The 19119-nt window shown below is 41.4% G+C and overlaps 3 protein-coding genes across 3 annotated transcripts; all 3 read left to right on the top strand.

The window, feature by feature from the left end:
* The first annotated feature begins 1655 nt into the window (after positions 1–1655).
* LOC139220203 (growth/differentiation factor 10) lies at positions 1656–4905 on the top strand. The gene is made up of 3 exons (XM_070852273.1): positions 1656–1944; positions 3284–4197; positions 4513–4905. Exons 1-3 carry the CDS (start codon positions 1656–1658, stop codon positions 4702–4704), a joined length of 1395 nt encoding a protein of 464 aa, XP_070708374.1. The 3' UTR covers positions 4705–4905.
* A 3651-nt stretch (positions 4906–8556) lies between these two features.
* Positions 8557–11098, top strand: gdf2 (growth differentiation factor 2). Its single transcript, XM_070852397.1, has 3 exons — positions 8557–8649; positions 8727–9048; positions 10182–11098. The coding sequence occupies exons 1-3, from the start codon at positions 8557–8559 to the stop codon at positions 11096–11098; spliced, it is 1332 nt and encodes a 443-aa protein (XP_070708498.1).
* A 4307-nt stretch (positions 11099–15405) lies between these two features.
* irbpl (interphotoreceptor retinoid-binding protein like) lies at positions 15406–18168 on the top strand. Its single transcript, XM_070852427.1, has one exon. The coding sequence runs from the start codon at positions 15406–15408 to the stop codon at positions 18166–18168; it is 2763 nt and encodes a 920-aa protein (XP_070708528.1).
* Positions 18169–19119: the final 951 nt, after the last annotated feature.

Raw genomic sequence — 19119 nt, 5'->3', positions numbered from 1 at the left:
ACCGTCTCCTCTGACCCCTTTCCTAAGAGGTCTTGTGGCACTATAACAACATCAAGCTAATTTCAGGGCCCCAGGTCCCAAGGGGCCAGTTGGAAACCAAGCCTTAGCTACTGCCGGCTTTGTTTCTGAGAAGAGTCATTATTCGCATGACCACCACCCCCCGTCAGGAAAACACAAACACTGGTCGCTTTAAGTGTTTGATGAAATGCTTAGCGGTAGTTTTCGTCTGGGTTTGATGATCATTTTAATGCGACAGAACTCATCGTCCCCAATTCCACATCAATTTGTGTTGGAACCACTCATTAAAAAAAGCATCACACCATCAAAAGAAAACTCATAAGAGCACCGTTAGTTTTTCTAACCCCATCAGAACCAATCAGACAACCCCACGCTGAGTGATAACAGAGTCTGATAGCCGCCTGGGTGGAGACAGATGCTATCTGGCTCTTTCATTGAAGCAGCACAACCTTTAAACACACCAGTGTTTTACTGAAGGGGACCCCGGTCCCAGCGGGGTCCTTTATCCCTGATGTAAGACACGGTGGTGTCAAAGAGCCCCTTGTGATCCCACTCAGGACCAGCAGGAGGTATTTTAATAGTTGTCTGACCTGTGGTGGCAGTCTCTCACAGGGGACCTATTGTGGTGCATCAGAAACACAGAAAGCAGAGGAGACTCCAAACAGACGTCAGACAGCGGCTCTCTTTCTGCTGTTGGCTGCTTGTCGCTCATGTTGACGAGCTGTCGGCCGTCCTGAGTCTGAGATAACCATCTTCAGTTCAGTCCCCACATGCTGCAACACTGGTTTCACATGCTGGGTTTGCTTTTACCACTCAAAGCTGATATGACAGCTGAGACAGCTTCTTCATTCAGTTATCATTAGGGTGAAGGCTGAATATTTAAAACCTGAGCAAATAAAGTCTGATTGGTTTCCTACGTGAGAAAAAAATATATAAATCTGCTAAAAACAGACAGAAATGTGGCAAATTATTATACCAACCATTCTGTTCAGCATTTCTCCTTTTTTACATTCTTCCTGGATGTTTGTTGATCTTTTAATAATGTTCTGCTCCATGACCACCAGCCTCCTCATGAAAAACACTTGACCCACATCAAATGTGGTTTTGATATCAATGAAAAGCCAATTTCAGGATGATTCAGGCATGAGTACACAATCTCACACGCAGATATTGTTAGAAATTAGAAAATTATATATTTCTTGAATCTCTTTTGTTAAACTTGGCAGCCATAAAACCTCGTATTTGATCTCAGTGTCTGACACCAGCTGACCCCTTAACGTCTTCCTCCAGCTCCCTCCCGGTGGTGGAGTGAATTGATGTTGCATGTGTAGTGCAGCTTTAATCTTCTCTTCTGTTTGTAACTTTGCTCCAAAGCAGTTCACCTAAAAGGCTGCATATTTCTCGTTGGCTGTGCGCTCCGAGGCGTCACCATCTGTCATGCAGCAGCGGAGCTTCATGCATGCGTCCTCCTCCGGTCTCCTCCCATTGTGGACACAGCTGTAGACCGTGAACCGTGGAGTGCGGGTCCGACACGGATTACCTGGATACGGGCTTGAAGTCTGGGTGGGCATCAGCCATCGAGAAGCAGAAAGGCAGCGCGCACTCGGTCCTTTTTTCCTGAAAAAAGTTTCGCTTTAATGGAATCATTTCCTACAGTTTCAACCATGGCGAGCCGACTTTTACACACTCTGCATTTCTTGCTGATTCTGGAGTCGAGCTGGGGTAAACTCGTGTCTGAGGATCTTGGTGAAGCCGTGCGTCAAGGTGCAGATGTCTCACCGGCTGTGGAGCAGCGCGTCTTTGCGCACGACAGCGCAAACCGGGACATGGTTTCCATCAACATGTTCAAAGTGTACGAGAAGTACAGTAAAGAGCCGCAGAGCCAGAGGGACGGAAACACCGTGAGAAGCTTTAAAGCTGCCCCGAGTGAGTAACCACACGCGTTTATTAACTCAGTTAAATCATAGTTCCTGCTGTGGCTTTGACTGTAAGTAGGGAGGTTTACATTATTATGTTCTTAATTAAAAATCCCTGCATTATCATGACACAACATAGTGGTAATTATCACCATTTATTGATTTGAATTAGGTTTACTTGCATTTTTGAAGCATGCTTTTGTGTTACTCAAGTCATAATTCAACTGATATCCACTTGGTGCTCATGTGATACAAAATGCCTCTTGAAAATAGACTGACTGTTTCTTTCCTAAAGCAATTTAAAAATCATAAAAGTTGAATCAGCTAACAGTGTGATTCTTTACTCAAGTGAAACTTTTATTCTACTTATCCTTGAATGAAACTCAAAATATATGTTATCTGTACGTGTTCTTAATCTCAATTTTGTGTTGTCAGTTTTGTTTTACTTATACAGGCTAAAAATACAGAAAAAGGTAGAGAGTCCACATTAAACTTCTTGCACACACTATAATACCTGAAAAATGTCTGAGCTTAAATTTTTCATCAGTGCAACATCCTAAACATCCAAAAGGCAGGTGTTTTGTCAATCACACAGCAGCTCTTGCTCCCCTCTGTGCTGAACATCCTCACCTCTATGCTCCGTCAGTGTTACGATTTACTGAACTTGGGGACTTTAAAATCTCTACCGCTGTTATTTGCCCGGTAGCTGCAACAGCCTAGGTGTTAGACAAGAGCCTATTATCACGCTCAGACACCGGCTGCACAGCGAACAGCCTCAGAGGAGCTCTTTCTCCTTTAAGCATTTCCATATGCCTGCAACAGACCTACTGGACAGATCCAGTGTTTGTCTTTCAGGCTGTGGTGGAAGTGTAGGAGACAAGGTTGAACTTCAAGACTACAGGCATCTAGGATGAGGCTTTTGGTGATGCGTGAAGCAGGCACTTCAGCGTGGCACGCTTAATATTTTCCATGCTGCTGCTTATGTCAGTCAGATGTGTTGGGCAACATTTTGCAGAAGATATATTGGATGCTGTTATTCATGTCAGTCAAAACGTGCCAGAGCGAGATGATAGAGGAGGAAAAAGAACAGAGGGGGAGGAAAAGTTCAAGGCAGCAACTCGATCGCTGTAGTGGTCTTTATTGTTCGTTTCAGAGAGAGATCCTCCTTCAGGGCTTTAGCATCTGTCTGACAAAACATCTGTGTGGTGGAACCAGCAAAGCACATCACTGTTTAGTGCCAACTGACAAATTACAAAAAACATGGAGGACAAGAGAAAACCAAGGTTGTTTGTCAGTTACCTCATAAGTTCGACAATCGTATCATTCTTCTTTCTTTTCATTGTCCCTAGGGGTCTTGCATGGCAAAGACATGTTCCAGTTCAACCTGTCCTCCATCCAACAATCAGAGCTCATCCTCTTCGCCTCTTTTCATTTCCTCTACAAGCGACCCCGCCACCACCAGCGACCGTGGCGTTTCCGGAGGCCTCGCCACCCACCCGCCGGACTCCAGCATCCCCATCCTCCCTCCCCACGGCTCCTCTTCCATGGATCAGCCCCAAACTCGGCTTTTGCAGCACCGCTGGGAAACATAACTCTGGCTCCTTTCAAGAAAGGCTCTTGGCAAACAAGGGATGTAACGGCGGTTTTGAAACACGCCAGGAAAGTCAAAGAGCTTGTGGTCACAGTGGAGTTCGATATGGGGTTCGGGGCAGCTACGGTGCAGCAGAGGAGTCCTCACGGCCAAGAGCGCCTCTCCTCAGCCAACCTGCCCTATATCTTGGTATACGCCGATGACCGAGCCATTGATGAGCCGAACAGTGTGGCCATGTCCCTCCAGCGGTATGGGTCCTTCCCTGTAGGGGAGGACACCCCCCCCTCAGCTTCAGCCTCAGCCTCAAGGATTCGGAGGGAGCTCAATCTGCAGATGCAAACCAACGACATCCCAGAGGTCCAGTTCAACACGTTCAAGAATCACGAACTGTGGCAGAACACGTATTTCCCAGCAAAATCCAAAGCCGCAGTGAAACCAGGAAGGAAGCAGGGTCAGGAGAGCAGCGAGAGCCTGAGTAAGCCCCAGGTGCTCAGCTTCGATGAGAGGACAATGAAAAAGGCCAGGAGGAGACAGTGGAGCGAGCCCAGGGTCTGCTCCAGGCGCTACCTCAAGGTGGACTTTGCAGACATCGGCTGGAGCGAATGGGTTTTGGCACCCAAGTCGTTTGATGCCTTTTACTGTGCCGGGACCTGTGGATTCCCCATCCCAAAAGTGAGCCAGAGAGACAGTTTTCGTATATTTTACTGAATTTTTTCACTTTTTTTTGCTTTAAGACTTTTAATTGTGAACTACACATAATGGCATGAAATATGTTTAAATTCTTAAAGAAAAAGGCAAAACTGATAAAAACTAGAAACAAACATAAAGAAAATGTTTCAGTCAAAAAGTTTTAACAGTTTTTGGTCACTTGTATATACAAGTCAGCTCTTATCCGGCACGAGTTGCCATCTTTTTAGATGTATTTGGACAGTTTTAACACTAAGTTGTATAAACATTAATCCCTTTTACTACCACTCGTTTCTCTAGGTGGTGCGTCCTTCCAATCATGCCACCATCCAGAGCATTGTCAGAGCGGTGGGAATCGTCCCTGGTGTACCTGAGCCATGCTGCGTCCCAGAGAAGATGAGTCCCCTTAGCGTTCTTTTCCTGGATCCAAACAGGAATATGGTGCTCAAGGTTTACCCCGGTATGTCTGTGGACACCTGTGCCTGCAGATAGGGACGGAAACACCGCACGTGCGATAACTGAAGATACAAGATTATATGGAGGACATACATGTAGGCTCAGCATATATCCAGAGGGCATTTCCACATCGAAGAGGTCAGCAGTGATGAGGACAGCTGAGGATACGACTGATACGACAGGCAGGGCTCCTGAGTCTCAGTGTGAGAACTCTTTTCTGAACCTTGGACCAGTCTCTCTCCATGATCGGACCTTGACTCGACTTTTTCTTGCTTATTTAACAATTTTCATAGTGTTCTTCTTCACCAAGGCCACTTTCTTTTATTTTTCTCCCCTCATCCAAAAGCAGTTTTAAGAAGTGCTCTTACAATCCTGTGTATGTAATGGTCCAAAATCTTCTATGTATTGACTGACTCGATGTTGAACTCCTGCAGGTCATCTCTGTTGATCCTTCACAAACTTTTTCAGCACATTTTCACTTTTATAAAGTGATCTTGCCTGCTTTAACATTGACTTTCTCCGGTCTCAGCCTGGACTCAGGCCTGGTTTGGGAGCTGGATCCACCTACGTTGAGTCTGAGTTTCAACAGTTTCTGAAACCTTCTGACATCAGTATCCTCTACTGCTTGCTCTACTGCAAACTGAATTTTGGACAAACTGATGAACTTCATGCAAACTCATCAACTCAGGGGGGGCGCAGTGGCTGCAAGGGAGCATGTTTACATCCTCCAAACTAACCAACCCATGTCATGTAAATACTGTAGTTACTAATGCATACTAAATGGTACTTATTCTCAAGTGATGTGTCACACGGGGTGACACACTGTTGTCATTGATCACCTCCCATATATTAGCAAGATATGTTACTCATGCATGAGAGGTAATACCTTCTTTGAACTATGTTTCTATAGTCATTTGTTTATATCTTGTAATATAATGAGTGTATTCTGCCACCCTACTGAGATTTAATGTACTACAAGCATTGTACAGCCTGTCTGTGTTACATGATACAGCACAGAGGAATAACAGTGTGTTGCTGCCACCTGCTGTGCATGTTGGGGAAGCTGAGGGTACTAAATCCTCTCAAAGTACAAGGTTATAGTACTTCCTGTGGCTATTCAGTATGTCCCTCTAATACATAAATACTTTTTTATTAAGGATGACATGTACAGTCTTTTAAGTATAGTAGATTTCCATAGTAAGTAAAAGGGGAGACATGCATCCCTCCATATAACTGTATGGCTAAAAGTGAATCTGAATAGTTATGTCATGTGTGCTGTAACAAATGGTATGGAAATAAACTGAATTGTACATATGGTCAAAGATACATGTTGACTTTCTTAGGTTTTTTTAAAAAAATATCAAAACATTTATGCACATTTGAAATGTACCTACCATAACTTACTATATGTTAATATCATACGAGATAGACGACATTACATTAGATGCTTATTTCTTATGTAAAGTCCGGCAAATATCTTGGTTTATTACTATAACTTGTTTTATACAGTCTATGTGTATATCGCTAATAAAAATAACGATATATTCGCCAGTCAAAAGTGTAAGGTAGCATGACATTTATTCTTTTTTCTCTGACCTCTTCTTCTCTGGAGTTACAATTAAGAAGTCTGGAAACCTGTAGGGATATTTGCATTTGATTATATCAAATTTCATTCATGTTAATGTCATTAATAACTCATTAATGTTCATTTTTGTTTAGTTCCTCGCATGAATACAGAAATGTAATGTCCAGATGACTGTATATTAGATCAGTGATTCTCACTGAGAACTACCATAGCTCTAAGAGGCGTTTTAGCAACTTTCAGCTGGTTTCATGGCCCAAAACTTTACTGTTTTACTGGTTAAAATTTCATCAGTGTCGTTTCCACATACAGACAGGCAGCTGTTTTAAGCAAAAAAGATTTGCTTAAAATCACTTTACACTACTTTTCCAGCACCAATTTTTTTTCAGGAGTTGGTGGAGACCAAAACCAGAACTAAAAACAGAGTGAATAATGGGCCTACGTTTGTCAGGATGACTGAAACACGACTTCCAGTGAATTGTTGCCCTGTGTCTGCCTGGTGTAAATGGTCGAATGTTACCAGTTTACCACGTCAACTTTACATAATATAATAATATATTGATGTTGTGTTTACAGGTTGTTCCTCCGCGTCCAATAACTGTTTAAACTAAATAGTTAAATGGAGAGTTTAAATGTTAAAGGTATAAATGTTGTCTCAGTGCCTTTTGCAATCTGATTAAAAAATCTGGAGGAAATATTTGGATACTTCTGAATTTCTTGAATTAAAACCAGAAAAACGTGTGTTATATTAAGACCAGACATTGGCCATTTCATGCCTCAGTATGATTGATGATTAATATCAGTCTTCAAAACCATAAGCTATTGGTCAAACTCTGATATAACTGAATAGCTTTATACTGCATATTTCTCATCCCAGTAATTTGATCTAAACTAATGTGACCACAATTCTCTCTCTCAGTCCAGTTTTCCCTGCTGTGTTTGTTTTCCTCCTGCATGCCTACATTATTTGCTGTATCCATGCCAGTAGATTTTGTCGTCGCCTTTCATCACTGATTGACTCCATAGAGAGGAGCTCTTGGAAGCTTGAAAGGGCCACAATGAAAGCATTTTATGAAACCCGGCATGAACCAAGTACTGAGTGACTGCATGAGTGAAAGACAGAAATTCCAAGATAGACTCAGGCCAACGTCCCCAGACACACTGGCTTGTGGTTCAGGCTCAAACCCCCCCACAGGAACAAGGAGCAAATCCCATCATCCATCTGGGACATACAGGATGTGGTGATGAAGGCCACCACCATCATGTCTTTGTTCCATTTGCCAGTGGAACCGTTATTAATCCCTGCTCTCATGGCTATCAGATTTTACAGATTCCAACTATAAATATAATCAGTTCATGAAAATGTTTTCATATGTTGGTCCTAACATTTCAAACACCTCCTACGAAAAAAGTTCTACATGAATTCTATGTTTCCTGTTTGTTTGGAATAAACAGATCAAGAACTGGGTAGTTAGTAATAGCCACTATGGATGAAGAGAGCACTAGAGATAACCCACCGACATAAACTTCATCTGCAGAAAGTCCAAGGAGAAACACAGAAGAGTACCACCCACCCTGCTTGACCAACAGGGTGGTCTCTGGGAAATACTGAACAGACAAAAGAATTTGCACAATCCACACAAAAAAGATGGAGAAAATTCAATCAGATTATTTGTGGAACACAGTCGTCTTTTATTCTCACCACAAATATAGCTTTGTTCCCTTTTATTTGGTAACTGATATCTGACCAGTGACATACTGCTGTAAGTACAATTTAAAGGTTTGGATTCAAATGTTTATAGTCTATGAAATTGCATATGTTAAGCTACTCCATTCCATTGGTGACTGCTTTAGTATTTCACTTAAAAAAAATGTATTCCTGTAACTATCTGTGTCTGTCAAAGATATTATTTACCTCATCAGTACCCTTAAATGGATCAAAGACATCAGCTTTTGTCATATTTCGGGATCTGGATCACGTGAGTGGAGTGAAAAACGCTAACCTGTATGAAATATGTTGCAGTGATGGTAGTGAAGAAAGCAGTGTGCTGTTTTGTTTCTTTCACAGTATGTGTTTTGTTTCACCCTCGAGCTGGGAAAAGGCATTTTATGGAAGTCTCTGCTTTTCCAGTGACCTCACAGTTTCCAGTGCCTCTCTCATTATCGCTGTCAAGTGTTTACAGTGTCTTCATTAGCAGCCAGCCCTCTAATGATAACAAAGCTTAAAAGAAGGCATCAATGGCACTGATAAGCATGGACAAGCTACTATTTTGGTTGACACAAGTCCCCCTGTTTACTCTGGGAGCATGGGAGCGGACATCAGGACCGTGGTCCTTGCATTGGGGATCTCCATTTTCAAACCTTGTCGTCGCAAAGTCTGTTTTCAAGCTGGGAAGAAGGTAAAGTTTGTGCCAGCTCAGTGGCTTTGAACGAATCTAGTTTCAAAATGCAGAGCTTCAGATCATTCCTGTTCCAGGTGTGTTTGAGTCTGGTGATTTCTATTGGCTCCTGCACTTGTAAGCCACTCAACAATGACATCCAGAGCGAGGGCCCTGGGGGACTTTACTCTCAGCTGTCAGAGGAGGACCTTCTAGAGGAGGAAGACACCGACTCCAGGATGGAGAACCTCCTGGGAACCATGAAGGAGGGCTTTCTGAGGAAACTCAACCTGTCAGATGTTCCTCAGGAGCACAGCAAGATCTACCCACCGCAGTTCATGATGGAGCTATACAACAAGTACGCCACGGACAGCTCGACAATCCCCCAGTCTGATGTCATACGAAGCTTCACTGTCCAAGGTACATGAGCAGGGTATAACTTTTAAATGAGAAGAGCAATGTGCAGTAATCCTCTGTCTATCTTGTAGGAAGGGGACTCGACATTTTAATACAGATAACTCTTTATCTGGGGGCTGTTTTTTGTAGTAATTACCATACTCACAGATTTACAAATGTTGTGAAATATTCTGTCAGTGTACAGTTTAGGTCATCTTATTCATATGGCTGGTCTATGTTATTAACGTTTGACATGTTAGTGGTTTTTCCTTCATCACAATGACATAAATACAGGCTGGATAATCTGCATTAGCATTTTATTGGCACATCTTTTAGTAGTTAAAGATGTTTTCATGATTCTTTATGTTATATAAAGCTTAATCACTGTTTTTTGGCCTGTGACCCCTTTAAAAGGAATCACTGTCACTGCAACCCCTCATCTGTGATCAAAGGTGATCTTTCCTGTGATTTATTTTCAGAGGCTTGAAAATGTAAAAATGTCCATTGATTTTTTAGAAAAAAACAACATAATTTTGTGTAGCTGAATTATGATTTTTTCAAGTTCCTCTCTTGATTATCATCCCACAGACCCTCAGATTCATCTTGTGTGGGGTCCCATTATTTATTGTCACGTTTATTGTTCAGAGCCTAATTACAACCTCCAAACGTGGAAATCTTTTTCCTAGAAATGCTCAGTCAGAAACCTCCACTTTATTAAACTTGAAGTGTAATCTAGATACTTTTTGTGCAAGCAAACATAAACTGTAATGATACCACAGCTATTGTGGGTCATTTTCCATTTTTTCAAAAGAGGATAAAACTGTTTTTGAGGCATTTTGAGGAATGGTGTTGCTAGGATATATGGGCTAATTCATACATCTGTCCTTTTCAGACATTAAGCATTTGGGAGGACCCATTTTACACTTAGGTATGTTTTTTACACACGAAATGGAGGCTAGGAGGCTAGGCTAACTAAATTCCAAGCAGAAAGTGAAACCTAGTTAGCCTAGCTTGCTAACATTACGCACAGTAGCATTGCTGACTCATTGGCAGCTCCTCTAAAGTCAAGATGAGTTCGGGGGGGGGCTAGCTGGCAAGTATTCGAAACAGCTGCTGTTTCAAATAAGCCCTCTGACCTTTCCTTATCTTTCCAACAGATATCACTCTCTTTGTGACAAATGGCACAAAGTCAAAGCACAGGCTGTGCTTCAACGTCAGCGTTCCTAACCACGAAAAGATCACAACTGCTGAACTACAGCTCTTCTTCTTCCCAGATCCCAGGTCACTGACCTCCTCCCACAGTTTCAAGGCCACCGTCAAAGCCTATGAAGTGGATTACCACAATTCCCCGTCTATGACCCAACTCCTGGTTGGCAAAGAGGTGACAGGCTCACAGAGCACCTGGGAGACGTTTGAAGTGACCACAGCTGTTCAGCACAGGATCAGATCTGGTCATGGAGTTGTTTTTGATGTAGTGTTGGATAGGAAGGACTGTGGGCCTTCCAAGAGTGGAGATGAAGGGGCAGGCTGTTTCAATATGAGTGTGTCTGTTGGAGATAACACTTCAGCTGCGTTAATTGTCTTCTCAGATGACCTGGGTAGTAGGAGGAGGGAAACAAAGAAGGAATTAAGGGAGATGATCCTCCATGAAGAGGAAACCATCTTACACTCGGGCGCCGACTGGAACGTTGGAGATCAGCTTCCAAACGAGATCCCGGAGGCTCAGCATCTGCTGAGAAAGAAAAGGAAGGCAGAGAGGGAATACTGCCGGCGGACATCTCTTAAGGTCACCTTTAGAGACATCGGCTGGGACAGCTGGATCGTGGCGCCCCCAGAATATGATGCCTTCGAATGTCGAGGCCTGTGCTACCACCCACTGACAGACGAATCGACCCCATCAAAACACGCCCTCATCCAGACACTGATGAACATTAGGGACCCCAAGAAGGCCAACATGGCATGCTGCGTCCCCATCAAACTGGACCCCATCACAGTCATGTATCAGGAGAACGGACGCCTCACTATAAGATACCTTTATGAAGAGATGAAGGTGGCAGAGTGCGGCTGCAGGTAGTCAGAGAAGGGAGTGCTCTGGTTTTAGCACAGGTAATTATAATGGTTTTAATGCTGCGTTTATTTCAAGTCAGTCCGATGTTCATGTCCATGGTTAGTGCAGTTTGGCCGAGGTTTCAGAAGAAACATGGATGCCACCTTCTTATTTTGACAGTTTAAAGAATTTTATTATGTTACATCAATGATATTTTATAAGACTAAAAGTCCCCAGCCATGCTAGCAGCTCTCTGAGTTTGGACAAAGGCACAACAGAGCTTTGAGCTAAATGCTCACATCAGCATCAGCCAAGGCTGATATGCTGATATTTTGTAGATATCATTTTTACCCTACTCATGATCATATCTTAGCATATTAGCATGCAAACATTACCAACCAAAGTACAGCTGAGGCCAATTGGAATGGCATTAATTTTACAGGTAAGTATCCATAAACCAAAGAATTGGATTGAAAGTCTATTCTCAGAATATCATGAATGTCTCTACTAAATTTGACGCCATCCCTCTTTTGAGATATAATGTCAACCTCATGGTGGCGCTACAGGAAAAGTCACAAAAAGTCAAGAGAATCACCTAACCCAATCTGGATAGCAATCAATCCAGTATCTGCTGTGATATTTCGGTCTGGAGAAAAGTGGTGGAGCAGCCGACCAATACTGCCATCCTTAGAGCCACCAACATAAGAATATAATGAAGGTAATGCAATATGCATGTAATTAAATATATTTTATGTGTACTTTCGTAGCCGTGACGTAACATTATGTAGCATTTAGAGCTATTCCTACAAATTTATAGCTAATAAAAAAGTCTGGAACTCAAAAATAGATATATGAATATAAATATACATCTGAAATGCAGCATAGCAGCAGAGTCATCAACCAGCACCTCTTTTTGTGTTTTCCACTCTGCATGCTCTTGCTGCTATGGATTCAAATGGAATCCATGGCCTTCACTAAAACTGGGTTTTTTAGCATTTGATGTCAACACCACCCAGCAGAAAACCAAAGGAAACAGACATCTTTACATTGTGTATTTAATACTGGTTATACTGTATGTATATATTAAAAAAAAGGTCACCCTTACCCTGTCTTGATCCAATCTGTTTCAATAAGATTAATACATTTGTATTTGTGTGTGGTAAATAATGTAAAACTGAACAAATATATGTAAAAAGTAAAGTTAAAATCTGAATTTTTGAATCCATCATTTTGTTTGGTTAGGTTAATTACTACTACAGCTACTATAAAGTATGACATTTTCATTTTTTGTGAAAAATCTCCATTAGCAATGTGATGTTTGTCAAACAAATACATTGACCTGTTGGCATTAAGTAGCTAGCATTTATTCTCCGTTGTTCATCTTCTAATCCTGCTCTAGCTTTAATGTAAATCTGTACATTATTACTGTAACTGTAATTTGTTCATATTAATATATTTAGTAGTAGTCTGTAAATTACTGCCATACGGACCTGTACAGAGTGTTCAGCTTATACTTGCATGTTACATGCCACCACAAGAGAGAGAGACACTGTAGCTGTGACACACTCCTACTGTGAACATCTATGTAAGGCTGATATTCTTTTAATAAAAACATCCAGAATGTGGTGAAAATAAATTTAACCCTGAAGTTTAACTCTTAAATCTATAATAGAGCTGCTAACCCTAAAGGTGATCTGTCTAGCTGCACATGAAGAGTTTTCATTGTACTTTATGTCTCATGATGTCTACATTTTGTTTCTGAGGCTTTCGACCCTGACATCAATAAAAATCTGGTTTCAAAATAAAATCCAGTTTTAGTTGCTTGTCTCATCTATTTAGCTTAACCTGCATTTGCTAAATTTAGTAGCTTTTTGGAATGACTTCACGCCTTTCTCTGTCTAATTCCAACTTCTTTGACTTTTTACATTGACTGTTCTATCTTGTGTCTGTAGCTTCAGATAATAAATGGTGATAATAAATATCACCAATGCCTTTCACAAACTTATCAACTGAAGCCTTATAACGCCTGTATTATCATTATTACTACTATTATTAGTAGTAGTAGTAGTAGTAGTAGTAGTAGTAAATCTTTTAACATAACTGCACTGTTGACTTCTTTTATCCTGATTCTGAATAAGAATAAATATGGTCATTCAGCAAACAGATCCCAGTAAAAAGGTCTTTCCAGAAGTTTCTTGTTATAACTACATTCCAGCTTATCGTGTCGTGCTTATCTGTGAAATAAGAAGGGTTCATGACGTAGCAAATACCTTGTTGACTTTTTTTGTAAAACTGTAAAAACTCGGTATTTAGTAATAACAACAAATCAATGTTATAATGTGAAAAACACAAAGTGAGAAGAATTGTAAAAATGAGAAACGTTTTAGTATTATATTGGAGTTGTCGTGTTGCAGTTGCAAACAGTTTCATTGTTTGCATGTGTACATTTATCCATATAATTGATATGTAGGTGTTTCCTCAGGTTCCTTGGGTGTCCTGGAGACCAGGATGGGTAGGCATTTCTCAAAGGACCATTATCCTTTGCAGAATGGTGGCTGGTTTAAAGACAGTCACACCTGAGATGAATTTGTATTTAATGTAAAGTATAAATGTGAAAATACTGCTTCATAGGTCAGACAGATTGCCAAACATAGTGGAAAATATCCTGTTGTTTTTCCTTCCACATTAAAATACCTGTACATGTTGGAGGAAATGAAAAGCATGTTCCCACTTTTGAAAAGCAAAGAAATGAATCATTATTGTTTAGTCACCACTGCTGTTAGCCAGCATTCTGTGCTATTTAACTGTAACGTTGTCATTTACCAACTCCAACAAAAAAATGGAACTTGGCAGAGGGTAGTACCTATTAGTTACTTAGTTACACACATGGGCAAGTTGTGGTAGTGTTTTATTTAGCTAGCTGACACTATGCTGGCGGACTTTAGCTTCTGTGTGTTGCTACTTAATGATGATTGCTAGCTATTAAAGATATTTCTATATGTTTTCTGTCCTCTTGAGCACAGCAAACTTTTAAGTCAACACTGTCATTATCACTTTATATGATATGGATAATATGTTAGAACTTGCTGTTGTATTTCAGACAAGTTAGCAGTTCAGGGATTTCAGTTTCCAATCCATTGCTGTAACCTGTTCTTATATGGCAAAGGGATTGTATTATGTAAGCTGTGAGGCGGTATTACTTCTTAAGACGTTAAGATTAGCTGAGCACCGTCTAGCATTCGGAAGTAGATGATGTCTGGTTGCATAATTTGGAGCTGCAAAACTGCCTGGATCAGACTCTTAGAGGGTCATGTGTTAAAGTCACTGATGTCAGGTTCAAGCTCAACGTGCAGATCTAACAGTTTGGATGAAAACTGAAACACTTGCAATTACATATTATAGATATAAATACTTTCCTTATTACACTGTCGACCAAATGAAAAGATATTTTGGATTAGAAAATACAAAACTAGTGACCAATGGAAACAATACTGTGAGGCAGGAGAAAAAGGAGAGCAAATAGCAAATAATTCAACATTCAATCCAGCTAAAGACTTTCCAATAAACCTTTTGTTTCTATATCCAGTGTGTTTCTTTTTACCCAATTCTGATCCTGCTTGTGTTTTAAGAAGGCTTTACCACGTGTCCACAAACTGTGTAATCATTTCACCAGAGGAGCGACCCAGACATGACCCTTAAAGCTACCAACAGTACCAAAATACACCACCATAAGCTTTCATAACAGACAATGGAGAGAGAGTGAGAGGTAGGGTAAAGGAGTGTGAGAGTTTGTCCAGGCTTTTGCATCAATGAGAGTTGTTATGTTGTCTTGATGCAAAGAAAGAACCTTGTCTTGTAGGAAAAGAAAGAACTGAACTGAGCCCTGAATACGTGTGTTACCTGTCCATCACACCAGTTTCATATCTAAAAGAAAATTTGAGCAGTTTTCTTTTAAATAACATAACATATGGTGAATTTAGAAAGCAATGCATGCTGTAAATCAAGCCTAAATAAGGCTACAGTGTAATTGTATTTGAACTGAAACATGCATTGTGTTTGTGTGGGAAAAGGTAAGAAACTGCACAGGCTCCCATTTACCAATTTTTATTCTGTCTGTTACTGTCTGCTGGCTGAAGCACCAAAGATAATGCGATTAAAGGTTTATTGGGGACAAAAGCCTCTTATGTTGATGTTGTTGTCCAAAAAACCAGACAATGACAATGTTCCCTCCTACAAAAAAAATCACCATATCTCAACACAGACAACTAACACAGCCCACTGAAAAGGGAGACAGAGTACTTCGCTTTTCATCAGCATTCATGAAGACCTTGGCGATGGCGCGACACACTCCACCACTGCTATTAGTGCTTCTCCTATGTAGTCTATGTGTCAACTCGTCATTCCAGCCCACCTTGGTGTTAGAAATGGCCAAGATTCTTTTGGAAAACTACTGCTTCCCTGAGAACCTGGTTGGGATGCAGGACGCCATCCAACAAGCCATCAACAGTAGAGAAATCCTGCAAATTTCAGACAGGAAGACCTTGGCAGCTGTGCTCACAGTTGGAGTACAAGGGGCGCTGAACGATCCACGGTTGACTGTTTCATACGAGCCCAATTTCGTCTCAGTGATGCCACCGACGCTGCCGTCTCTTCCCATAGAGCAGCTAATCTGGCTGGTGAGAAACTCTGTCAAGCTGGATATCCTGGACAACAACATTGGATATTTGCGGATAGATCGGATCATTGGGGAGGAGACAGCAGCAAAGCTTGGATCTCTGCTGAGGGACAACATCTGGGACAAAGTTGCTCAAACATCCTCACTGATCTTTGACCTAAGGTATAGCACAGCTGGAGAACTGTCTGGAGTTCCCTTTATGATCTCCTATTTCTCAGACCCTGAGCCCCTCATTCATATTGACACTGTGTATGATAGGCCCTCGAATACAACCAAGGAACTGTGGACCATGCCATCAATAATGGGCGAAAAGTATGGAAAGAAGAAAGATGTGATTATTTTGACCAGTAAGCATACCATGGGGGCTGCTGAGGCTGTGGCATACACATTAAAAAATCTAAACAGGGCCATTATAGTTGGGGAAAGGTCTGCTGGTGGGTCAGTAAAAGTCCAAAAGATTAGGATTGCTCAGTCTGAGTTCTACATAACAGTTCCTGTGGCAAGATCAGTCAGTCCAATCACAGGCCAGAGCTGGGAAGTAAGTGGTGTTTCCCCAACAGTCAACGTTATCGCCAAGGAAGCTGTCACAAAGGCCAAGTCCCTTCTGGCTATGAGGAGTGCCATTCCAAAAGTTGTGCAGAGTATCTTCAACGTAATCAGGAGTTTCTATGCTTTCACTGATAGAGTCCAAGCTCTTCTTCAGCATCTGCAATCCACAGACTTATTCTCCGTCATATCTGAGGAGGATCTAGCAGTCAGACTCAACCTGGACCTCCAGACTGTGTCTGAAGATCCACGACTGATCATCAAATACATGCAAGACAATGCTGCCACAGAAGTGCCTGAGCCTTACAGTGTTCCAGATGATATGAAATTATTAAGAGTGCTGGTTGATACAACGTTCAAAGTGGAAATTCTCCCACACAATACTGGCTATCTCCGCTTTGACACGTTTGTCAAGTCATCTGCAGGGGATAAACTAGAAGAACTCATGGCTAAAAAAGTATGGGAGCCCCTCAAAGACACTAATAACTTAATTATTGATCTACGATACAACACTGGTGGATCCTCTACTTCCCTAGCGCTAATACTGTCGTATCTGCAGAATGCTTCCCAGAAGCATCACTTTTTCACAATATATGACCGAGTTCAGAACACAACAACAGAATATGGCTCTCTGCCTCGAATTACAGGCCCAATTTACGGTTCCAAACGTGGGGTTTACGTGTTGACCAGCTACTACACAGCAAGTGTTGGCGAAGAGTTTGCTTACCTGATACAGTCCCTACATTATGGCACAGTCATTGGGGAAATTACATCCGGTACCCTGATGCACTCAAAGACATTTCCAATAGAGGGAACAAATATTGCCATCACAGTCCCTTTCGTAAACTTTTTTGACAACAATGGTGAATGCTGGCTGGGAGGTGGTGTGGTTCCAGATGCCATTGTGCTAGCAGATGAAGCTGTGGAGCACGTTCATGAGATTGCACATTTTCATCGAGGCCTCAAGTCGCTCATAGAGGGGGCTGGGGAACTATTAGAAAAGTACTATGCAATCCATGAAGTCGCACTACAGGTCAGCGAGGTACTGTTGAGCAAATGGGCTGAGGGACTGTACCGGCAAGTCGTCGACTTGGAATCTTTGGCATCTCAGTTGACGACAGACCTCCAAGAAACTTCAAATGATCACCGCCTCCATGTCTTCCACTGCGATGTCGAGCCTGAGTCACTTCATGACGTCCCAAAGATCCCTTCAGCTGAAGAAGTGGGATACATGATCGATGCGTTGTTTAAAATTGAGCTTCTGCCAGGCAATGTTGGCTATCTAAGGTTTGACATGATGGCAGATATAGAGGTGGTAAAAGCTATTGGGCCTCAGCTGATAAAACTAGTGTGGAGTAAGATAGTAAACACAGATGCCCTCATAATTGACATGAGGTACAACACTGGTGGATATTCAACAGCAGTTCCACTCTTGTGCACCTATTTCTTTGATGCTGGACCTTTGCAGCATCTTTACAGTGTTTTTGACCGCACCACAACCACCATGACAGAGGTCATGACATTGCCTCATGTCAGGGGTCAAAGGTATGGATCCTTAAAAGACATCTACATCCTCACCAGTCATATGACAGGGTCAGCAGCTGAAGTGTTCACCCGCGCTATGAAGGACCTGAATAGGGCCACAATCATTGGGGAGCCAACGATTGGAGGGTCTCTGTCGAGTGGAACCTATCAAATCAGGGACAGCGTCCTGTATGCTTCCATCCCTAACCAGGTTGTGCTAAGTGCAGTCACTGGTAAAGTGTGGAGCGTTTCAGGGGTTGAGCCTCATGTTTTTGCCCAAGCAAATGACGCTCTTCCTGTAGCACAGAAAATCATAGCAGCAAGGCTGTTGAAGAGAGAACAAGGGAAATAGTTTCCTCACGCTGTTTTCTAACTTCCTTTAAAAACTATTAGTTTAATTGCCTTGTATTTACCACCATATCAATGTCAAAGTCTAGTTTTTAAGTGTGGCATGTGCAGCCTTGTAGTCAGTGTCTCATATGTACGAGTCATGCAGTCAAGTGACCACAGCCCCAGCATATAAAACAGTGTTGCCCTGCAATGAAATTTAAGAATTGAGTAATGTTTGTGATCATTTGTTTTTGATTTAAAACAGTAATGCAACACAGTGCTTTTTCAATAATTTAACTGGAAAGAAAGTCACCTTGTCTGGTTTTGGTTAGAGGTTAAGAGTCACATAATCTAGGTGCAGTTTCTGAGGCCTTTTCACACGGATACAGTACTGGGAGAAATACTCCTTGCAAATTTTACATTAACATTGGTAACTTTAATACAAAATGTTGTATCAGTTTGAAATTTATATTATGGCCCCAAATCCCAGACCAGCTTTCTTCACTATGAAATTTACTTTTACATTTTTGGTGTTTAGAGAGACCTTCACTGAGCGGGTATGGCTTCATGTACATATCATTACAAGACAGAGCGTACTACCTGTGAATAGCATTTAACCTCAAATCTACTTATCTGCCCTGACAGTAAATAGGATGTAATGTTTGCTAATGACATTACAATAACCTAATTTCAGTGTGAACAGTAAGTAAGTTTTGTAAATAAAACAACCTCTATTTCATAATAGCAAACATCAGTGTTTCTTTTTATGTGTATGTTGAGTTCACACCCCCACTCATGTAAAGTAAACTTTTTCCTGCTTTGTTTTGATATTTTCTCTTATTCCCTTTAGTTATATCTTAATGGCCATGTGTTATTGGCTAAATATTCTGTTGACCCATATCAAAACATGGAAACTTATTTGATGAGTATGTAAATGTATGTTTATGTCTGTCATTATATCAGATAATTTGTC

This window comes from Pempheris klunzingeri, chromosome 20 (genome assembly GCF_042242105.1).
Source record: "Pempheris klunzingeri isolate RE-2024b chromosome 20, fPemKlu1.hap1, whole genome shotgun sequence".
NCBI classification, from domain to species: domain Eukaryota; kingdom Metazoa; phylum Chordata; class Actinopteri; order Acropomatiformes; family Pempheridae; genus Pempheris; species Pempheris klunzingeri.
This window is presented reverse-complemented; position numbering and strand designations above follow the sequence as displayed.

Excerpts from the sequence above, each read along its gene's own strand:
- irbpl (XM_070852427.1), top strand. The coding sequence starts at position 15,406 with ATGGCGCGACACACTCCACCACTGCTATTAGTGCTTCTCCTATGTAGT.
- LOC139220203 (XM_070852273.1), top strand. The coding sequence starts at position 1,656 with ATGGAATCATTTCCTACAGTTTCAACCATGGCGAGCCGACTTTTACAC. Across the intron at positions 1,945-3,283 it reads AAGCTTTAAAGCTGCCCCGA|GGGTCTTGCATGGCAAAGAC; the intron begins GTGAGTAACCAC and ends CATTGTCCCTAG. Across the intron at positions 4,198-4,512 it reads GTGGATTCCCCATCCCAAAA|GTGGTGCGTCCTTCCAATCA; the intron begins GTGAGCCAGAGA and ends TCGTTTCTCTAG.
- gdf2 (XM_070852397.1), top strand. The coding sequence starts at position 8,557 with ATGGGAGCGGACATCAGGACCGTGGTCCTTGCATTGGGGATCTCCATT. Across the intron at positions 8,650-8,726 it reads GTTTTCAAGCTGGGAAGAAG|GTGTGTTTGAGTCTGGTGAT; the intron begins GTAAAGTTTGTG and ends TTCCTGTTCCAG. Across the intron at positions 9,049-10,181 it reads ACGAAGCTTCACTGTCCAAG|ATATCACTCTCTTTGTGACA; the intron begins GTACATGAGCAG and ends TCTTTCCAACAG.